This window comes from Bubalus bubalis, chromosome 19 (assembly GCF_019923935.1).
Source record: "Bubalus bubalis isolate 160015118507 breed Murrah chromosome 19, NDDB_SH_1, whole genome shotgun sequence".
Taxonomy (NCBI): Eukaryota; Metazoa; Chordata; class Mammalia; order Artiodactyla; family Bovidae; genus Bubalus; species Bubalus bubalis.
In genome coordinates this window covers 29,008,201-29,033,037 of record NC_059175.1, presented here as the reverse complement: position 1 = coordinate 29,033,037, position 24,837 = coordinate 29,008,201, and the positions used below count along the sequence as shown (strand labels likewise).

At 35.0% G+C, this 24,837-nt stretch overlaps 1 protein-coding gene across 1 annotated transcript in view; it reads right to left on the bottom strand.

Moving 5' to 3' along the window:
• The window catches only part of HCN1 (hyperpolarization activated cyclic nucleotide gated potassium channel 1), a 435,721-nt gene that overhangs the window by 360,629 nt on the left and 50,255 nt on the right, over nucleotides 1-24,837 (bottom strand). Inside the window, exon 2 of the mRNA XM_006067715.4 lies at nucleotides 20,716-21,139. Within this exon, the coding sequence (XP_006067777.1) occupies nucleotides 20,716-21,139 (424 nt within the window). The remainder of the gene's footprint in view (nucleotides 1-20,715; nucleotides 21,140-24,837) is intronic.

Genomic DNA, 24,837 nt, shown 5'->3' with positions numbered 1-24,837 from the left:
AGATTGTGATAGGAGAGTTCAACATCTTATTGGTCACCATGATGAAGGTAAAAGATCCTAATCATCTTCCATAGCTTCAGAATTCACCATTAAACTAGCTGTGTCCATATTTAGACACTCATACTTCCCTAATTTTAAAAAGTGCACCTGGAGCAGAATTTTTTCTCCAAAAGACAGAGCCAGCTGTAGAGAGAGAGACAATTAAGCTTGATTGGATGACTCAGCAATAAAAATAGGAAACCAGCAGATGAGAAAAGATGAGCTACAAAGAACTAGATTGTCAGGAGAGGGCTCTTTGAAAGAAAGAATAAGGAAGTGAAAATAAGTCCATCAACACAAACAATTGGAGAGGTGAACTTTTCAGCTAATGGCAAACTCATTCCTAAAATGAAAAGAGAAGGCAAAGGAATGCTTTATTTGTGGTTAATTGTATATAAGGCTATATATTTGTCAATGGCTATTATGCTTTAATAAGCAGTTAATATAATACAGAATCAGGAGTCTAGCACTATCAAAGGTCACCTAAGCCTTTCCACCATCAGGTGACACCACTGTGCTCCTTCCTGCCTCTTCCAGGAACAGGGGTCTGATCTTTTTGCCAGAAAAACAGTCAGTTCTTCTGCCTCTTGCTAGCTCCTCCTCATCACTCAAAAGTCCATTCCTTTCATGATTACACTTACCCAGGGAAGGGTCACTTTATCCTTCAGACTGGGTCAGTCTCCTCATAAATGTATCACTTTTTAAATGCTGCCTCCTTCACAATACAGGGTCCAAGAATGTACGTGTTTAACTTCAATATTTTTAACATTAATCTCCTTTGCTACTTTAAGATCCATCAGAGGAGATCTTTGTCTGTTTCCTTGACCACAGTATACCCTCAGTAGCTCAGTGAATATTCACTGTTGAGTGAATGGATTCTGAATAGAAAATAATGAGGCAGAGATGCAACCCCGGCCTGACAACTGATTAGTTCCATTATCCTGGACGAGTTCACGTTGCCTCTTTATGTCTAACTCTCCTCTAAGATTACAGCCATTTATAAACCTCCAAGCTCTAATAAATAGGTTATATAATGTCCTTTTCTTGAGTTAAATACGAAATTTTCAAGAAACTTTCATCTTAACTACTATGATATTATATCTATATTCATTTTCTGCCCATCCTCTGTTATTTCATTAGAACTTGGTAAAGTTAGCTATTCTTTGTAAGTAGGAGAAACATCTCCTAGTGATGAAAATGAAGAATCCCATCCTCTTTAATTCAGAAGAGTAATGAGACAGTTTAAACATTCATTCAACAAATAATGAATATAAATCAACTAGATCCTAAAAATCACTCTAGGTGAAGAGGACAAAATAATAAGTGCAAAAACAAAGTCTCCTTTCTCCTAGAGCTTTCATTTTAGGGGAAGTGAAGTAAATAAATATATAATACAGGGAGTTGTAATAAGTTTTATGTATAAAAATTAGATCAGGATGGATAAAGAACAGAGCAGAAGACTGATGCTTTATATACAGTAGTCAAAAGAGCTCACTCATAACTTGACCTTCTACCCATAACTTGAGTAGAGACCTGAAAGAAGTAAAAACAAGAGACTTATCTGGTTAAAGAGCTTTCTAGATAGAGGAAAGAGCTGGTCCAAAAGCTACGAAGGATATTCTTGGCAAAGTTCTAGATATTGAAGGGGTACTGTGTGGCTGCTGCTGCTAAGTCGCTTTAGTCGTGTCCGACTCTGTACGACCCCATAGACAGCAGCCCACCCGGCTCCCCCATGCCTGGGATTCTCCAGGCAAGAACACTGGAATGGGTTGCCATTTCCTTCTCCAATGCATGAAAGTGAAAAGTGAAAGTGAAGTTGCTCAGTCCTGTCCGACTCTTAGCGACCCCATGGACTGCAACCTACCAGGCTCCTCCGTCCATGGGATTTTCCAGGCAAGAGTACTGGAGTGGGGCGCCATTGCCTTCTCCGACTGTGTGGCTAGAAGGATGTAAAAAGAGCCTTCCAATAAAAGATGAGATTACAGGGGCTAGTCAAGGAGTCAGACAATATAGCAGGACCTCATGGGCCTCTTCATGGGACTGAAAACCACTACATTGTTTGGAGCTGTGAAGTCACATGGTTTGCTTAGGCTTTCAAAAGAATGTACTGACAGCGATATGAAAAATTAGCCCAAAGGATGCAAGGATAGAAATAAAGAAAACATTTAGGAGGTGTTTCAATAACTCCAGTGGGAGATGAGGATAGCTTGAAACAGAATGGTAAAGGTGGAAATGGTTCAGAAATGGTCACATTCCAGATCTATTTTGAAATAGACTCAGTGGATTGGATATGGATATGGTGAGCAAGAGGAGTCAAGTAAGCAGCTGGCTAGAGGGAGGGGAGTGGGGTGTGACTGAGAAGGATCAACACCCTCTCTCACTTGCAGGGACCAAGAATAAGCAGAAGAAAAGAGAAAAATCACCACTTGCATGGGCTACAGGAGAAACAGTGTCTTCAAGTGAAAATTAGGTTTCAGTTTGAGAAAACAAAAAGTGAACAGAGGAATTTTGTTGACAGAGTTAGATACCTATGGCCCAGTGGACAGTACCGGAGATGGGGTTGGAGAGAGTTGCAAGAGGAAGTTAGGGTAGTACATGCATGGAAACATATGGGGTGGGGAAAATGTGGTAATCTGAGAATTCTTGCATTTGCAGAGGCAAACTGGGATCCAGGATATACTGGCATTAGTCTGGATGACGTTTCAGGCAGACTGTGGTGATGAGGCTATGAGTCAGTCCTGGAGGAAGGAGGCCTCTTTCTGCTAGAAACCTGTCATGCTCTTAGATGATAAGGAAGTATTAACACAAAATCTGTTTTCTGAGTCATCAGGTTCTGGGCTAAAATATCATCCTTGATTTTTCTCTCATGGAAATGCTTGGTCTAATAGCGTATCGTACTGTCATGTGAGATGACAGATGTATTATATTCAATATTTACAATGCTCCCATGAGTTATCTATTATTCCTACTGTGTAGATTGGGAAATGAAAACTTAGCAAAGTTACATATCTCAAAAGAAGCGAAACAGAATTTCAACACAATCATGTACATCAGCCACATGACACTGTTATCATTTATTAATTTTATGATAATTGTGAAAGACTATTCATGCCAGTTGCAAATAAACATCTAATAATGCTTCTTTGTTGAAAATAATTACATGACCGTCTAGACCAGCAGTTCTGAATATTGATGTGGAAATCATTTCAATACTACCATCAGTAGTGATTGCTCTCATGAAATATCCTTCAACAATCTCTACTGTGTTCTCTGTATACCAGTAACTACTGAAGCACTGGGAATTCAACACCAACAGAGAAAGCTGAAGTTTATACTCTCAACTAACATCCTGGTGGAGACACACAGAGCAATAAGTCATGAAACACATAAAACCATTCTTTTTTTTTTGGCTGCACCAGGCCTTAGTTGCAGCACACAGGATCTTCAATTTTCACTGCAGCATGCGGGATCCTTTTTAGTTGGGCATGTGGGATCTAACCAGGGATGGGACCTGGGTCCTCTGCATTGGGAGCATGGAGTCCTAGCCACTGGACCACCAGGGAAGTCCCAACAAAACCATTCTAAGTGCCAAGAAGCAAAGATCCACAATATTGTGAAGGTGAATATAGAGGAATAACATCTTGAGCTAAATGTGTTCACAAAATATCACTCCGAAAAGATAACGTTCAAGTTGTTTAGGAAGGCAGAGAATACAACCAATACAAAAATTCCTAATGAAGGATCCAGCTTCAAGAAGAAGTCTAATGAAGCCAGTGAACAGTCTGCAAAGGAGAGAGTATAAAGAAAAGAAAGAAAGTGAAATCTCTCAGTTGTGTCCAATTCTTTGCGACCCCATGGACTATAGCCTACCACGCTCCTCCATCCATTGGATTTTCCAGGCAAGAATACTGGAGTGGGTTGCCATTCCCTTCTCCAGAGGATCTTCCCAACACAGGGATCAAACCTGGGTCTCCCTCATTGTAGGCAGACGCTTTACCATCTGGGCCACCAGCGAAGTTTTTAAAGGAGAAAGTGATACAAGCTAATTTTGGAGAGAGAAGCAGGGGGTCAGATCATGCAAGGTGCTGGAGATCATGGTAAGGCATATTCAGACTTTATTCTAATAAAGTCACTGGAAGGTTTTAATCAGAGGACTCAGAGGAGTTACAAGATCCAATTTGGAAAAGAAAGTTAAAACAACCTATCACCAAAGACATTACTATGTACACCATATATAAATATATGCTTATATATGTCATATGACATGTATGCATATAACATATATATGTGCATAAATGACAAACAGGGTCTATCTATTTGCCTACACTTCTACTTCAAATAGATTTCTCAAAGTCAAATGCTTAAAAACTGATGCTAAATAGGATGACTGTGCCTTCAGGCAAGAGGAATACAATTCTGTAATTCTAGTAATTCTTATTTCATCTTATTCTTCCTGTCTAAATGACAGGTTTCTTTTTGGTAACTGACATTGAAATGTAGAACCTGCAAAATCAGCCATTTATTATTCCAAGTCACTAGAAGGAATGTCTTCTCTTACTAAGTTACACATGTGTCATTTCTTTCCCAGAATAATTGGGATATTATTGCATATGATTGTTTCCATCATGTGAAAAGGATGCATAAAGTTGTCTCTTATCCTCTTGATGATTCACTTTAGACTGAGCCATCACTCCAAAGGCTCCTCTGTGGACCAAGAGGAGCCATGGTGACAATTTTCACTGACCTGAGGAAGCAAGAATTTTTTGCCAACTATTTATCATGGCTTCTTATATTTATAGTGTAATGAGAAATTGTAATAATAGTAGATTGTAGATTTTTTAAGTGACTTATTGTCAAAATAAAAACTAACATGACTACTTTTTACCACATGCAAGCTCTGAGAAAAAATAGATTGTCTATGAAATAAAATCTAGAACCACCAGTTTTAGGGTGCACAGTCAAGACAGATATAGTCTTTCATGTATACTTTTATCTGTGAATATAATGTGTATATATATATATACACACACATATATATATATATAATGTGAATATAATGTGTAACTATAGGTAAAAGAAAAATTACATTTACTTTGAGCGGCAAAGAAGGTATTATAATTTCCTGATTTCCATTTCCCAAGAGTATGTGTACATATTAAGGTCATAACATAAGGCCAAATGTAATATTTCCTGAAAGTATTATCATTCCTTGGTTTTATAAACCATTTATAGCCAAAGTAGTATTCTGTTTATTTGTAAAATTTTAAATACCTTTATCTAAGTATATCACATTTTATTTATAGAACCTATAAAAGTACTGAGGAAAAAAGAATAATATATGGGTTGTCACATTACAACAGAGAATGGGCAAAGTAGCAATTTCTTGGACACTTCAGTCAATAAGAAGCACTAGAACCCTGTTGGCATAAATATGCAATAAAATGTCAGACAACTTGTGTTTTCAAACTTAATTTTTTACTTGATTGAATGAAATAAAAGTTGGCCCTATACTGTTTTAAGATAGGGACTCAACTTGAACTTGTTAAATAAACAACAACAAAAACTGAACAGGTTAGTGTCTTTCTAGCATAAGTGACTACTTTATATATGGCACACATGTGCTTGCAGACCACCGAAAGCTCACACTTGAATAACAGAGGCCATGGCACTACTTGCTGAGAATATTTGTTACTGTGCCGTGTGTTTTGCTTAGTCACTCAGTCATGTCTGACTTTCTGAGACCCCATGGACTGTAGCCTGCCAGACTCCTCTGTCCATAGGGATTCTCTAGGCAAGAATACTGGAGTAGGTTGCCATGCCCTCCTCCAGAGGCTCTTCCCTACCCATGGATTGAACCCAGGTCTCCCAGATTGTGAATGGATTCTTTACTGTCTTGAGTCATCAGGGAAGCCCGAGAATACTGGAGCGGGTAGCCTATCCCTTCTCCAGGGGATCTTACCAACCCAGGAATCGAACCAGGGTCTTCCTCATTGCAGGTGGATTCTTTATCAGCTGAGCTACTAGGGAAGCCCTATTTATTACTACTAGTGTTTTATTTTCTACACTGTGAACCTTTCACATGCTCTCAAGAAATCACCTACTTTGAAAAAAGTCACAAAAAGAAAAGCACATTTTTTTAAGCTATAGAAAAGTCACAAAAGTTTTTTCTGCATTTTTGTAAACATATTTGATGAATAGAAATGTGTTAATAAGCAAGCAATAAATGTTTACTAGTAGAAAATCATTTTCTTGGTCCTCCAACTAAACACATTTTGAATACAGCCATAAAGAATACTAGTTTGAAAAATCTTCAAATTATTTGCTTTCACAAATCATAGCAGGGTGCATCTGAGGAGTTGGGAGATGTATGAGTGTCAGGGAATTCCAGGCCTAAAAAAGATATTCAAGATCACCCAATTTAACCTCTTCTTTCCAGAGGGGAAATAACCAAGACCAAAAGGATACTAAGAATATGTTCCAATCTAAAGACAATCTCACTAATTTAATCATAAAAATCACTAAAGGTTAAAGAAACTAAAGGCATTAAAAGTATGATTGTTGGATAAACATAATCATGGTGGAACCATTGTTACTAAAACGCGTATTTGAACTTTTTAAGGTTACTTAATGTTCACAATTTTATTTTCATTATCTGATCATTTTTACTTTTGTTATGCTATAAACTATACTATATCAGAAAAAGCATTCTATATGTTGTAGTACATGTACAAAATTGAGAGCTTAAAGATGGAGCATTTGATGCATACTAAAATATTTGGAGGAAGAAGACTGTGAAAAACGGGTTTGCAGTTACCTTTGAAATATATCAAAAGAAAAAAAATGGTATATGAATAAAAGAATAAACATGTGGTACAGAAAATGTACTAAGATGTTAAAGAATCTAGGTAGTGAATATTGTTAGTAGTCACTGTGAAATTCTTTCAAATTTGTACCTTTGAAAATGTCCATAATACTTTGTTAGGAGAAGTTTAATGCTCAAGAAGATCTGCTACTCTAGAAGAAAGTAACCAAACCAATTGTTAATGGATAAATCTATAATAATTGCAGGGATGAAGTCTCATATACTTTAACTTTTCAGAGGAGTTCATCATTTGTTTTTCTACATAGAGGCACAAAATGTGTATGCACATTTCTACCTATATCCATAAAAACATACTGTTAATGATGGAAGAAGGATGACTCTTTGCAAGCTTATGGACCATATCCCACCAAGCTCCTCTGTCCATGGGATTCTCCAGGCATGAGTACTAATGGGAAAGAACCTGCCTGCCAATGCAGGAAACTTAAGAGACACAGGTTCCATCCCTGGGTCAAGAAAATCCCCTGAAGAAGGAAACAGCAACCCACTCCAGTACTCTTTTCTGGAGAATCCCAGGAAATACATATGAGATAAACAGAAAACAAATATCAAAATGGTATACTTAAACTCAACTATAGGATTTACATTACATGTAAATAGTTTAAATTAAATGTTAGAGGTTGTCAGATGTGAAAATAAAAAAAAAAGTAAGATTCAAAATTGTACACAAAACAGTCACTTTAAAGTAAAAACAGATTGAAAATAAAACATGGAAAAATATATACCATACAAATATTAATCATATAAAGATGGAATAGCTATATTAATGTCAAAGTATATATCAGAGAAAAAAAGGGTTATTTTATGGTGCTCAAGAGAGTAATTCATTAAGAGGACATAACAATCCTATTTACATCTGGAAGTTCTCCAGATCAAGTACTGCTAAAGCCTAGCTTGAAGGATTTTGAGCATAACCTGGCTAGCATGTGAAATGAGCGCAGCTGTACAGTATTTGGAACATTTTTTGGCATTGCTTTTCTTTGGGATTGGAATGAAAACTGACCTTTTCAAGTCTTGTGGCCACTGTTGAGTTTTCCAAATTTGCTGACATACTGAGTGCAGCACTTTAACAGCATCATCTTTTAGGATTTGAAATAGCTCAGCTGGAATTCCATCTCCTCCACTAGCTTTGTTCATAGTAATGCTTCCTAATGCTCACTTGACTTCACACTCCAGGATGGCTGGCTGTAGGTGAGTGACCACACAACATGTTTTCTCCATAATGGCATTATTCACTACCTAAAAGGTTGTTTATCTAAGACCAGAAATATTGTTGAAAGGAAAACATTGGATGATCAAGTAGACTCATAATTTTATTTTTAATATAACAGATCCAAGTTTATATGCAATAGGCCAACTTAGTGATCCATTCCAGACAACTCTGTCTCTATCTCTAAGCTATTCCGACTCCTTAAGTAATACTAATATGCAAATAGCTCCAGCTCATTGCCTCCCAAGTGCATAGTAAGATTGCTCTTCTTGACTGCTGGTGGCTAGGTGAGGTTATGTGACAGATTTTGGCCAAAGAGTCATAGAAAGTAATATATATATATATCACTTTGAGGCGAATCATTGAATTCTCCATTAAGACCCTATAAGAAGCTGCTAAGATATCTAGGGCCAAGTGATAACATCTCAACATTAAAAGAAAAAATTTTGTCTCCATAAAACCATTAATAACTCAGAGACCACACACTGAGTAATACTGAATATGATTTCTAAAATCTCAGAGCATGAGGGAAACACTTTTAAGGAAATCCTCTTCCAAATCTGAGGACATCTTGATTGTTTTTTGCTAATGATAACATGCTTATATGACTGAACTGTGAGGAAATTATTATGTTTCTTTCCTTTAAGAAACTGTTAGCAGCATAATTTGGGATAAAATATTTATAAATAGCTGTGAAATTTTATCACATTTAAATTGTATTTTTAACCTGAAGCATTTCCTCTCCACATCAAATAAAATAAATGAATAAAATATATTATCATCTGAAGATCCATATGGAGTAAAAAAAATTAATTTTGATATGTTTGGTCTTGCAAATTAACATTTTCTGGTTAGGAGTCTGTGCAAAAGCATCCATACTATAGAAAAGAGAACAAGAGAGTAAACGAGTGAGAAACTAGGTTCTTCCTGTCAAATTCTCTCACTAATTACAGAGTTTATAATGCTATGTATGAAATTTAACTATAATGTTTTTTCTGCTTCCTAAAAAGTTCTTTACATTTATAAATCTTTCATAAATGTGTACAGTTTGAATGTTATGAAAATGTTTCATAGTCCAGTAATGGGAAGTAATTTTGCAATCTCAACACAGTATTGATATTACTTTATTAATACATAAAATTGCTTTTACTGCTTGTAAAACTCAACAAATTTTAAATGGCATGGCATTTTACAGCTTTATTTCTACTTATTAATCAAAGGAGGATAAATATCTAACTCAGACACCAACACTCCCCACTCCTGCTCCTTTAGCAGACTTAGTGAATTGACTGTGGAGTTCTTTGTGCCTGAGATGTAGTCTTACAATTTTACTCAGAATATCCCATTCAACAATTTCGAATAGATATGTTACAACTGTTTATTTCCTTTTCTAATTCTTCCACTAGATTACAAAATCTTATTTAGCAAAAGTCATTGATTATCCATTTTTGTATTCCTGTATGTAGTACAGTACTCAGCATCTGGTTGGTAGCCAATTGATTTATATTACATACTACATCTGATAACAATATAAAGATATGAAGTTCACAAATGAGTAATCAGCAAAGCATTTAATTACGTAGTCTCTTATTTTTTGTTCGAATGGTTAGTATGTGATTACACTCACAATATTTAATTGGAAGTACAGAATCATACACTTAAGAAATGTGCTACTAAGCAGAATTCTTTCAAAAACAGTAGAATTTTTCTAGGACATGTGCTAGCTAAAAATCTTTTCATCTGAAACCACATAGTCATCTTCTAATTTCAAGACACAAGAGATTTTTGGAACATCAGAAATAACAATTCAACTAAATGGAAAGAGGGATGGAAGATTTAGTTGGTAAAATTCCCAGCAATAAGACTTGGAAACATTAACACATTTATCTCCAACACGAGGCAAAAACTGGTAATTGGCAACAAGGAAAGACTTCAGCAAAACTGTGTTTTTTTTCAATCACTTTCTGTTGTCTTTCTCCCCTGCATCCCAACTAAACTTCTCACATGAAGCAGAACCCCTCTCATGCAAATGCACCTCTCATTCAAGTTGCAAAACTCATATTCATACACCTATTTTTTTTTTTAAGAATTACTCAACTACTTGAGAATTTTTCTCACTACCTAACAACCAAGAGCCTACTAAAATATTACCTGGTAGTGGCTTAAACTACTTATTTGAAGTTCTATAAAATATTCTTGAAGGAACAAAAATGAATCATTCCCCAATGGTTAAATTTTAGTCATTAATGTCACAATTCCCAAAGTATGTCTGGAAACAGAAAACTAGTCACTTAAAACTTGCAGAGTTCACTATACATAACTTGGCTTTGCATGTCACAGTAATAAATACACATATAACTTTTGAACCCATTCACATTCTAGTATTATTCTAATATATATATATATTATAACTCTATTGGCAGAAGTTCTTCAAAAACTCTTTTCTAACAAATACAGGGGAGCCTGACATTCTGCAGTCCATAGGATTGCAGAGTTGGATATGACCTAGTGACTGCACAACAACTAATTATTGTCGTTAAAAAATTATTCTGCTTCTCCAGCAAACATGCCAGGGAGAAGGGGAGAGATAATCCTCCACCAGATTAAGGACTATCTAAGTTTGTATTTCATATTGAATAAAAATGGAGAAGCATTTTTAATTTCACAGTATTATTAAAATCTTTGAACTTGAATGATTGTGATTCAGTGTCAATCAGTTGGAAGGAATTGCTCTGAACATATCCGTATCAAGAGATTAATATTTTTACACAGTGAAGAACTGCTTCCCATACTAAAAAGAGTACAGAACCTCCACAAAATTAGTTGACTCCCCAAACACTTCGATTAGATATTATTAGGGAATTAACAACTCTTGGATTCTCAGTCTATCTATATTAGATTTTACACACTATCACAATTCAAATTTCCCCCTTACACTCTGGTATGATGTCAAATATTGAGGAGGATAGGAATTTCTTTTTTTTTTAGGAGAGTTTGTGAAAAAAAATAGTAAAGTAATTTGACTGTCTAATTATATAGTACATTACTATTCTCTTTACACTTTCAGTTTTAGAGTTTACAAAGAATTTTCACATGAATTTTCTTTTTGATGATTAAAACAACCATATGACCTAAGTAGAAGCTTTCGTCCTCATTTTTTTCCCCTGATATAAGTGTCTAGAAACAACTTGTGCAAGGTAATCTTGATTTTCCTTTCCATTTAGCTGAATTTCTTTTGTTTCATATGTTCACCCAGTTCATATCCCACACCAGTAACAACGAAAAATGCACCACATTGAAATAATCAGCATATCATTGCAAATATTCCCACCGATGACCAACCGTGATAATGATGATGTGAAGTCGCTCAGTCGTGTCCGACTCTTTGCTACCGCATGGACTGTAGCCCACCAGGCTCCTCCATCCATGGGATTTTCCAGGTAAGAGTACTGGAGGGGGTGCCATTTCCTTCTCCAGGGGATCTCCCCAACCCAGGGAAAGAACCCTGGTCTCCCGCATTGCAGGCAGATGCTTTACTGTCTGAGCCACCAGGGAAGCATCACCAACCTTAATGGAAACCATTTGGAGTCCACCACTCTTGACAGATAATGATTATCTCAAAATAGCTAGTATTTTTTTCCTTCACAACTGCTTTAAATAATACAAATCCTGGGACTAGTTTCTAGAATCCTTACTCAATGTTTACTTTCCCTTTAAGATGTAATAAGAAAAAGATTTTATCTTTTTTTTTTTTTTAATATGGCCTAAATGGCAGACTTAACTCAAAATAGCCACCAGAATTACATAACCAACCAAATGTATTTCCCTTTCACACTAAGACATGACTTCTCTAACACAAAATCTAAAGTGCGCACATCAGCAAGTTAGAAAGAAAAGTCAAAGTAGGTCTTGCTCATCCATTGCTCAGTACAATTCAAGGGCTCTAATTTTATTTATTCTGGAGTCTTCATAACACAGTAATAATATCTTATAAAGGTGACTTTCTGTGACAATTTCTCGTATATTTCAATACTATGGTTTGTCCAGTGAAATCTGAATCAACTACTACTTTTGACATAATGCGAGCACAACTTTGTTTTCTAAAATATTTCCAATTAATAAAAAACACTTTGACATTGTATCTGACTAAAGCAAAAGACTGACTTGTCAGAAACTGACAATAAAAAGCACATGTTTTCCATCTATGAGTAGATAATTACATTTAACATTCCCTTTAGAGATCAGCTTAATTTTGCCTCATTATTTGAAACAACAAAATCTTCTCGGGTTTCACTGTACCATTTTCCTATTATGTCATGTCTCTTCACATCTCCCCTTTTGTAGATACGTGCATCACAGAATACAAGGCTAAGCAAAGTGACCTGTTCAGCTAAGATCATTACCCAGATAATTAAAGTAACACAATCTACAGCAAGGTGTTTTTATGAAACACTCTGGCAGTTGAACTAGAATTCCAGTTTAAAACAGAATCACATTACAAATTTTGGATCCACTACTCAGGAAACAACCACATCCCAGTTTGCACTCTAACAGCACCCAGATGAGTCTAAAATAGCAGTAGAAGTAATACATGCTGTGTCGACATACACAGTGAAACAGAAAACTGAGACAGTTCTCCAGAAATTCTGGAGAAATGAAAGGCTGAATATGCTTTGTCCTAAATTAGCCTGATTCATTTACTGCTGCAAATTTTTACTAGGTATATATTGGAAAGAAATAATGCATAATAGTATTTATAGTGCTTCCAGTACTTGGAAAAGCAGTAAGCACACTACTGAACTCTCTGTTGAAATTTTACTTGTTTTAAACTAGTGGGGACTTTTATGATAACAATAATGCACATTTCTATAAACCTTAGAGTCTCTAAGTATGTTCAACAGTAACATATCATTTGAACCTCAAAGCCCTTCTGAGAGACGGAGCAGAAAATCATTATTATCCCCATAAATGATGAGCTAGATTGAATTTATCCACAATTTCTCAATTCTCTTGGAATATTTCCCAGGCCTATCCCACTTGGAAGGACATACACTTTCAAGCTGGGTTTTCAAAGTGGCCAATTTTATCAGGATGCCTTATTTAATTTAGAGCTTCTCCTCTACCCTCTATCACACTCATAGCACATCTTTGGTTTTGTTTTTCTTCTATACTATAAAAATCTCCAATTTTAGATTTAAGACACTCTACTGTTTTTCTTATGCTTGTTTACATTTGCTGAATTGAAATTTTCTTGAGGTCATAATTTAACTCATTTAGTAAGTACTCTTGTGCCCCATTATTTTCCAGACATGGAGCCAGCAGCTAAAAACACAGGAAGTCTATGGTTTCTGCCCTTCTGGAGTTTAATATATAGTTGGGAAGGCAAGGTTTAAGAGAAATTACAAAGGTGAAGAATGTTACAAAGCAAAAAGCATAGGGGTATGCCAGCACATTACAGATGGAACTAACACTGCCTGAGAGATTCACTAATTCCACCCTAGGGTATCTTAAGTTAAAGCCGAAGTCAAAGGAACAAAATGTGGTGGATGAACTGGGGTTGGCCAAAGGAACAAAGTTCTAGAAAAAGTGAACAACACTTGTAAAGGCCTTAAAAAAGCATATATGATAAACATAAATATGTTCAGCCTAATTAAAAATTAATGAGAAAGTAATTTTCCAGGCTGATGTGGGGAAGACTCAGATTTCAAAGGATCCTGAATTATGGAATTTGTCCTTGTGATAACAAAATGTCATGGAAATATTTTCAGCAGGTGGAAGATATGGTAAAATTTGTTCTTCAAAAATATCACTTTTGAGGCCCGTGGAGGACAAGCAAGAGAGGATTTTTAAACCTAGTAATGACTCTACTATGAAAATGCAAATAAGAAATGACTGATGTTGGCTTGGACTAGGATGGTGACAGAGAGGACTGACTGAAGGAATATTAGAATTCAGACCACATTCCAAGAAGCAGAACCAGTAGAACTTGGTTACTGTTAACTATGGAGACTGAAAGCAGAGAAGTCAGGGATACTTCTTGGATTTCTGAATTGAGTAACAAGAAATGAGAGAAGGAAGAGACCTGAAGCAGAAATGGACATACTGAGCTTGAGGAGCTCGTGAGATATTTTTATAGCAATGTCATGTAAATTTTGAAGCTTAGGGATACATAATTTGGAAGTTTGGGTTACAAGTCTAGTTATCAACATATAGCAATGGGAGCATATAAACACATGCAAAATGGGAACACAGATTGGGCAATGATGGGGCATTAAGAAATTCTGATATTTTAATCTTAAAATAGGACCCTGGACATTTCAAAATTGATCTTATATTTTAGCATTAAACTGATATTTCCATATCAAAAGCATCAGTATTATACATATTAGCTTCAGGGTTCTAGCCAAAAAGCATTCATAAAAGTATATATCTCACCCCTAACACATATACATACACCAACACATACTTCGTCAACTTCTTTTTAATTGTCTAGACTTAATAATACTGCCTATCCAAATAGAACTCATCATACAGTACTTTAGAACTCCAGAGGATCTGCTAAAATATCCTCTTAAAAAATATATGGCAATGTTGAAAACAATTCTCTTGAAATAAAGAATTATTTTTAGAGAACAAACAAACTCTTTCTTTAACCTGAGGAGAAAGTATAAATACAGAGAAATCATCTTTACATATGTGAATATCCACTGCCATGCATTTTAGCTAAACATAAATAGACAAGCAATTAGGTGATTCTAAGAGTGTATAAATGAATAATTTCAAGAGAAGATAGTTTGGTATTTCCAAATATAGAACCCTGAAGTAAAACAACCAATAGAGGACACCTAGTGGTCTTCAGCAGAATCAATATATGCCTGCAAAAAATGTTTGGCAACTCACACAAACACAATAATGTTTTTGTTAGTTGATGCACTAATCTGAGAAAGATGACATAATGAATCTATATTTATAAATATTATAGGCATACATAAATTTAAATATTTCAAATAATTTCCATGTATCTCATTTGCTAAGATTAAAATATTAGAATTTAAGGTTGTAGGCATAAGTAAGTCACTTTGAGTATTTCTCCCTAGAATAAATAGGAAATAGAAGGTATGTATTGAATAAACATCCATAAGTGCTAATTTTGAGCATAAGGTCCATTTTACACCACCATGTTTCTGGTGGTATGAAATAAAAATCTCAAGTATCATTGTATCAATAATAAAATTATATAAACACACTGTTAATATATTATTAATGATTATTAACTATATCAAATATTAATACTTAAATTGTAGAACATTACAACTCATATAAGGTCTTATCATATTTTATTTGATATAAATATTTCAATGGCAAGAATATTTGGCAAAGATAAACCTCCTTTTAAATATCTAAAAAGCATCCTGCCTGATGCTGGCTATATATAAAAATGCAACTGTGTGATAAATCTCTTTCTTAACTGATATTATTAGTTCTATCCTCAGTTGTCTCCAATCCTCTTCAATCTGCAGCATTTTAAAATGCAAACTCCCTGCCTCTAAAGCTTCACTGACACCTTACTGGTTGAGTCAGTCCTCAGCACAAATTCCTGCCTATACCTCCAAACTCACTGCCTTTGCAACCCAGATTCTGGAGATGCAGAACTGTGCTGACTGCTTATGCTTCATGTCTCACTGACTGCACTCCTCTGTCCCATGTTTCTCATCTTGGTAATCTAGGCTCCAGCTTCAAAACTCACTTGTGAGTATCCCTGAAGCTTTCTTCTGCAAAAAAATAAGCTGTAATTGTTCATTCCCTCTTTTATGCCATCACTTACCACACCATCTGTGATTATTTTCTCACATGTCTCTTTTTCCTACAAAGCTGGGGTATGCTTTGTATTCTCATGTGTAGCATCTGCATATAGAAGCACTCAGTATATGCTTGGGAGGGAAGAATTAATTTTCCTTTGCAATTATTTAATGGATTTAGACCATGGAGGACTGCCATGTGTTCAGCGGATAGGAGTGCCTGGACAACCGATTGTGTTTAGAACTCTGGACTATGGTACAAGGAGATTCAAGGGCAAAAAGTTGACACTGATGTTCCCTACAGACATTTATGCCCAGGTAAAGAAAAGAAATGCATACAGGAGAATTTACAACCAGACTATGAGCATGAACAAATGCAAGCAGAGATAGTAGAACTGTTCAAAGTAAAAGTACTGACCATTATAGCATAGTCCCTCAATGTAGAATATTTTCAGAGGTGTTTGAGCATTAAATGAATAATGAATAATCCTTCGGAAAAGGAAGGCTTTCCAAACCTGAGCTGTGACACATGCAAAATTAGCAGATGCAGGAAAAAAAAAAAATCCATTCTCTGCCAGAAGCATTATAAAACTAAAAATCAAACAGAAAAGAGCTGTTTGGTGCAAATAAGAAGTGACAGTGGTGAGATGGGGAAATGGTTCGTTGAGAGCCTTGAAGGCAAGCAAAGAAACACAGATCTGATACCACAAACAGGGAGCCTCCCTGGATTCTAGCAGAGGGAAGGCTTATCAAAACAATAATGTTTGCTTATGGCAAGTCTTAGAATTCTATGTGCTGTCTAAAAAATGGAAGTAGTTATAATATGCATGGCATAATTATAACAAGAGTTAGTTTCTAATCTATACCAATTAGAATGCTAAAATTATGAAAGACAGAAACTGCAGTCTGTATTAGCTCCCTGTGGAATACATTTCCTTATTAATGCCCTGTTGTTAAACATAATTTGTATATATATCTGCCTCTAAGCCAACATAAAAATCTAATACTGATTGCTATAAGAGCATTGCAATATTCCAGACACATTATTCATCTGAAATGTCTGTAGACATACATGAAAATCAGAACCACAGCCCTCTTTCTTGCCTCAAAATAGGCATGTTGCTTGTGATAGGTCTAAAATCTACACCCAAATGGTTGAGAGGATAGTAAATGAGGAATAAAAAATATATATATTATAAGTATGTATTCCAAAGCCATAGTTATTACAGGAGTTTCACGTGTTTACCATACCTGTATTATACTGCCCATGAAGAATTTGTACTTTCTATGACATTGAATCCTACAAACAGATAACCATTGCAGACTAATATTTCTCTTTTCAATTATTGTTTCCAAAATATCTAATCATTTCAAGGATCATCTGCCTTTGATAAAACAACAGGGATCAGCAGCTGTAACATTCAAGGTTCCTAGAACTCTTCACCTTTACTAACCAAATAATTTCCTATTTACTAAGCTCTTAATCTACCCTTTATCTCTTCAGTGGCTGGTGAATGTCAAAATTGTTAATAACATTCCATTTAATTTCTGAGGATTTCCTCACCATATGTCTCTTTTAGGAGGATCACAGAGAATGAGATCTTTCTGTGATAGGTTGCAAACCAGCACTCTGGACTGGGTCACTGACTTCACAACAATAACAACAATGCTGAATTAAGGGATGCTTTTTTTAAGTCCAAATACAAAACTGAGAGAGATTCCATTTTCTGGAGATTATAGGAAAAGGAATTTTCTGATCTGATTTATCTAAACAATCACCCCAGATCTTCACCTCACATGGCCATACATATAAAGTTTCAGTACAGTGTCAGAGAGCTTTAATTTTGCATCCTAAAGCTATTGATCTTATCATTGCTTCTGGAAGACAACTCCCCATGCTCCCTAACACCATGTTTCATAAATTTGTTGGCCAAATCAGCTCTTTCCTTCAGTATTAGCCACTATGTTTAAGTTTAGCAGGCTAGTAACATAAGGGCTAAAATTTGACATTTCTCTATTTCATTCACAATATTTCTTGAATTTATCTGGCTTTGGAACTTCTTGTTGCTTTTCAGTTGAACTACTTCAGACCTGGGGGGGAAATTTTTCATTGAAGATGGAAGCAGTTTCCTATAGAAGGCAGCCGCTTTCCTTGGGAATGATTCATTTAGAACTGTGGCAGCTTCCAGACTTCACACATTACTTCCCCAAATTTGCTGAATTTAGCATGAGCCAGCTTGGTACTAAAACGCTCAGAACTCAAAGACATGTGGGTGAACCCACATCTTCCTCTGTACTCTTATTCCAAATGCTCAGAGAGAAACCTGATTACTTGTTGTGTTTCTACTTGTAAACACATCCTGGTGGCATTTATAAAACTTAGGTAGAGATATACTAATTTGGAACCATTCACGTTTTTTTGGTGACTTTGGTTTCAATCATGCAGGTAATGCAATCACGAAATAATAAATCCGTAATAAATTTGGGGTTAATTACTACTGTTTTTTTCCTCTAACAGTATTACAAACAGATATTAAATATCCATGATATATGTGATATTATATGGGGCTATCATATAATCAAGAAAACATTCTTCATGAAGTGAGCTTATGGTTCATTTACTATCAATGTCATTTATTTATAAGTAAGATTATGCCAACTCACAACTCGAGCCTGAATGGGTTTGGTTACCAAATGTCTGTAATGGCATATTACATTTCATTTTACAGTGACGATGGCAATGAGCCAATGCTCTTGAATTCTATCATGGCATCTGTAGAACACCATCGAGTTACACACACCTAAGTGCCTCTGACCGCTGCCAGGAACCAGAGGACAACAGTGTCCAGGAGCGTGCTCTTCTATGACTACGTAGCCTGCCATTTTATCTGATAGAAAGCCATCTGTTCATCCTTCTGCCATTCTCTAGGGTAATTGGGTTCAAACTACAAGACACTGAAAATAGTCACATTGTCCACTGTATTTTTAATTGTCTGGCTATTTATATCAGTGACTTTTCTTCTCACAGGCTACTCATTAAAATAATTTTATGACCATGTTTTAAGAGGCAAATATTCAAATCATACATTGCTTGGACCACAAAGCTCAGTTAAGAAAAGTTTCCCACGTATTTTATTATACATATAAAATGGTATAATATTAAATCATTTATCACTAAAAGAATATATGTTATAGTGAGAAGCTGTATAGTTTTGTGATTAAGAACTTGGGATCTGGAGTCAGATTGCCAAGGCCAGAATCCCAGTTCTATCTACTACTCTGTGAATCTGAGCAAGTTAGGAAGCTTGGATGAACTAATCCATGTAAAGAATCAAATATATTACTTGACATATAATAAGCCATCAATAAATATTATCTATTTTATCAATAATTACCTTGCTTTGATATTAACATTAGCATAATAATGTTTGAGAACCAAACATTTATTACATGTTAGATGGAATGTGCTACATAGAGATACATTACAAGATGAATCCAGTTTATCAAATGAGCTTCATCTAATTTTAAATGTAATTCGTATCCATTTTTATGCCTTTTAGCAGTGTCTAATACTGGCTTTTATTGCTGCATGTCATTTCCTGAAATCCTAGGAACCAAAATGCCATCAACAACCACACACAAAACACTGCCAGAGTCCCACAGAAAGCAGAGCTAATGTTCACAGGAGTTTCACTTTATGACTTGTTAAACCTAAATTCCAACATATAATTCATCCTGAAAAGCAGTTCTGTAGCTAGTAAAGTGGCGATTAATGCCTAGTCAATGTGCTGCTTTCTTTAGTGCAGGTTTAGTCACTCTGGAGGCCTTTTTGACCCTTATTTTTACGCAGACAATAAAGTTCAGGTTATAATTAATTTTTAAGGTGTGTTTAGAAGGAAAAGAAAATCAAAAAACTAATATGCAGACTGTGAAATTAGGGACTTAACCTCCTTTGCTTGGTGATGGGACATTTGACTCACATGTTTAGAAACTCCAGTTTCCAAAGCCCTTTCAGGTCCCACCCAGTTTCTAAGCCCTTTCAAGTCCCACCCACTGCCTAAGAACAATGGATGCCCTATTCAGCAGAACATTGGCCAGATTCACTGTTTTTATTCACTGTATTATTTGTGTTTTCTATGTAATAATTTCCCTTCAGGATATGCTGCTTTTCAGTATTATGAAATGATCTAGTAGGGAGAATCTACAATAAATAACCATAACACTAAGAATAACAAATGAGTAAAATTATTACACTAAAATGTCTTTATATATACAAGTTGGAAATACGCAAAACAATCTTTTTTCTTCAAGCATGATTCTCTGAAATTTCAAAATGAGGAAACATATTCCACATTATTTCACAGAACTAATGATACAAACTAGCAATCGGACCCTACAATTTTGTCAAAGATGGCACTTGATGTGTTAGATAAAACAAATTAATATTACATGGTATATAAAAACAACCTCCCATAGTGAAGGAGCACTCGGCCACTGGTTAAGATAAATATTTGCTGATTAAAGTATATTTGCTTTTGAAAAGACTGAAGTGGCATAAGACAACTGCCTTACAATCGCGAACTTCTTCACTTTACTCAAATTCAATTTTCGACCATATCTTTTAAGTTGCAAATGTATCACTATGTACCAAAAAGAAAAAAAATGAAATTTTTCTTTTTGAACTTCATAAAACTCATTATACATAGCATAGCTGTTCATTTTAAAACCACTAAAGTTTAAAATCTCATGATATAGAAACTTTATATAAAGGAAAAGATATGTCTTACCTCTTCCCACTGATGTATGTATCTAATTAACCTTGAAAGTCGTAATAAACGCAAGAGACTGAGAATTTTTGTAAACCTCACAATGCGAAGTGCCCTGGCTGTCTTGTAAACTTCCGAATCCATTCCTTTTTCTACAATGAGAAAGATATAATCCACTGGGATTGATGAGATGAAGTCAACCACAAACCAGCTTTTTAAATAATTCATCTTGATCACTTTAGGGTCCAGGATGATTTCAGAACTGTCTTCATTGACAGTCCCAGTCCTGAAATTCATGATCAAGTCCAAAAGGAAAACTGTATCTGAAGCCACATTGAAAATAATCCATGGTGTTGTTGTCTGTTCTGTAAAGAATGTGATTCCAACTGGTATGATGACCAGATTTCCAACCATCATTATAAGCATTATTAAATCCCAATAAAACCTACAATAAATAAAAGAAATCATATTTTAAGACGTAGACAATAATCAGTCCTCCCCCTCCCCCACCACCACCATAAAAATTATTACGGAGTCAGACATGACTGAGCACAAGCACAAAGTTAAATAAATGAACAAACTGCTCATTTTGTAAACAAGATAGCTCTTTCAATGGCCATAAAGTTAAATCTAAGTAAAATAAATATATTCCTAAAGCAAGGCAGTGTGACTATAGAATTCTAACAATTATTTGAGATGAAGTTATAGAAATAAGTTCATGAAGACCCATACCCCCATTTATCTCATAAAGAAGTAAAAATAAACTCCCTTTATAGTTACAATATGGATGAAAACAGGGAGATCTATATTATAAAGAACTACTTTAAAAGACTCTTTGGAGGTACTTTGAAGTATTTTATATATAAAATCTTCAATCATAGATTAGAATAAACAGTAATAAATAGGGCACATAAAAACTATGGTACTGCAAATTTATAACTACAGATTAGGTAAATCACAAATTCTAGAACTGCCACAGCTTCACAGCACTCCAAATATTTATGCTCTATTTTTCTTAATTTGAAAAGAGAAAACATTATTAATTCTGTTCTGAGGCTAAAAATATTTGAACAGACACTAGGTTTGAAATCAGAATCTACTTAAAATCTGCACTTTTAACACTGCTTAATTGAACAGCTACTTTAAATAGATTACCACTATTTTTCCAAACAATTATTTGTTTAAAATTTCTGATTTCATTTTCAACATAGCTGTGATTATTAGCTACCTTTTGAAACATTCTTATCCCACCTTATATTAAAATTAGGAAGTTTATTCCAGGTTAATATTGTACTAACATAGAGTTAAGATTTATCAATATATGACAAATTCATCAAAGATTATTTTAATATTGCTTTCATTTGATTTCTTTAAAGTCTATTGACACTGTAATTAGGCTAGGTAATAGACCACACTTGTTACAGTAAAGACTTGTAAAAGTAAAGAAACAAATCAACTAATACAACTCTATGGTCATAAAACAGTCTACAGAAACATGGGCTACTGCATTCTGGTTGAAGATGTAGTCTCTGAGCAGTTATTTTTTACAAAAATTGTATAAATTTTCATGACAGACATTTCTGTTAACCAAGACATTTTTATTTTATATTAGTTCTCCTACTTAGACTATTTGGGCTACATTTTTTTAAGGCATACATTTGCATGAACCTTTCAAAGTTATTATCATTCCTAATTATGAGTGACTCTGGTTAAAAGTAGTAGTACAAGAAAGAACTATAATAGTCTCACTCTGCCCTTGTTTCTACTCTCACCTCAGAATTATATAAAAGATTAATGTTTCTCATTTTGAAGATTTCACCAGTTTTTCTGTCATAACTTACCTATAGATTTATGGATAAGTATACAAATACAAAATGTCAATCATATAACATGCACTGGTAATTACAACGAAATTCTTTCTCTCTTTTTTTTTTTTTCCTTTCCTAATGGAAATGCAAAATATGCCATTTAATACACTAAGGACAGAGGAGAGATGTAGATAACATGCAATACTGTAACAGATGTTTCACAAAAAAGTGACATCACTGAACTCTAAAATGAAATCATGTGTGCCCTGAGGATTTTCACTTTACTGGACCCTTATCATCTCTTCTCAGGGCTCCACTCTGCTTTTCCCTGAAAGGCTGCTGTTCCCTTGGGTGTCACACATAGCCCTTTTATCTTCTATTCTACACATGCTCTTTGGGCAATATTATACACTCATCCATGTCTTTCATGATTAATTCATAACTGATGACTACAAAATGACTATCTCCAGTCCATTCCTGTCTTCTAAGCCTCCCAATCCTAATAATCAACAGTCTAATTAAATCTACCCCCTTGCATATCTCATACTCATGTCAGACAACACACCCAAGCTCAATCTCATCACCTTCCCTCCCACAAATATCCCTCAGATGTTTCCTATGCCAGAAAATGGTACAATGTTATACCTCATTTGGAACCATCCTAGATAGCTGGAACCAGCCTAGGTAACCCCTGGCCAAAAATCTACTCAATTTCATTATTCAATCAATTACCAAGGCTATTTGGTTCTAACATGTAAATGTAAGTTGAATTCATCCATTTGCCCTTTACCATTCCCACTGCAGCTGTCTTCAACCAGAAATTCTCACCAACTGTTTAATTCAGAGAGAAGTTACTTAAATTATCTAACCCTAAATTTTCTTATCTGTAAAATAAAGATTATTATAGAACCAAATGTTGTTGTTTTTTTATGTACTATATGCAAATCACAGATGCTAGCATATAACAAGCTGTGGCACACAATGCTGGAGTTATACTTAGTATTCATTTACCTTTCCTTGCTTACCGAAAGAAATCCAATTTTGGGAGAGGAGTCAGGAGCCTTTTGAAAAGTACTCATTTTTAAAAACATGCTTATATTTCTGCTTTTTTTTTTAAGGGAAAATCATATTCTACCCTTCTTAGTCAACAGAAATGAAAAGGATAAAGTGTCATCCACTCTTTATTATAGCAATAATGTTTACCACACTGTGGCTTTTTATTAGTGGTGCTTAGTAAGGACTGAAGCCATTAGATATCTCAATATCAATATGATGCTCGATTAAACCTTATAATTTCCTTTTAAAGTATCATTGACCCTATTTTGCAGTCATAAACACAATTCTTTAGACTTTGCATAATATAACACTTCTTTGGTTAACATGGATTCATTCCTTAGCTAGCAAGGAAAATATAGTTATCACTCACTCTAGAAGTTGCTTTAAAAAACAGCAATGAAGATGTTCCTGAAAACTGACCTCATGAGACACACCTCTCTGGCCATGAGTTTCTCTTCTTAACTCTTTGCTTTGAAAGTTTCTTTTCCCCTTAACTCAATTTCTATGTCTTGTACATTTTATTACAGAATTGTCTTTCCTACCTTCCCCCTTTTTGCATACCCATTGTTGTGTCTCGACTTCAGGCAAAGCTAGCTTTTGCTTAGAATATCTCAAAAAGTCTCCTGTCTATGTTATCCGATCAATTCAACCCACAAGTTCCAGAGCAACCATCTAACATGTAACATACAGGTGAAAAACCAACATGGACTCTCTCATTTAGGTAAAAACACCAAGGCACTCCCTAATATAGCTTCCTCCTCCCTTCTTATCTCTTCTTTAACATTTTATGGTAAGTACCTCATGACTCAAGCAAGATAGTACTTACTTTTAATTGCCATCATCATAACCTAGGTACATATATAGGAGATATGGTCACTTCCATTCTACGAGTTCCTTTTCCTATCAGCATTTTACCTGTCCTTCAAGTCCTGTTCTGGCAATTAATTTTTAGGCTTTTTTTTTTTTCTTTACAACCCCCAGAACATTTATTTTCAGTATGTTTCTTATTTCATTTTTGCTCTTGTTACTAATTATTTGAAGTTCAAAACTATCCTATCCTTACATGCATATATATGTATGGCTCAGTCCCTTTGCTGTTCATATGAAACTAACAAAACACTGTTAACTGGCTAGTCCCTGATATGAAATAAAAAGTTAAAAAAAAACTATTTTGTCTTCTGTTTAACTTCTGCACTAATGCAGACAGTATCCAGGACAGCAAACGCTAAGAAGATATATTAATTAAATTTTAAGTAGAAACATACACTTCATGAAGATA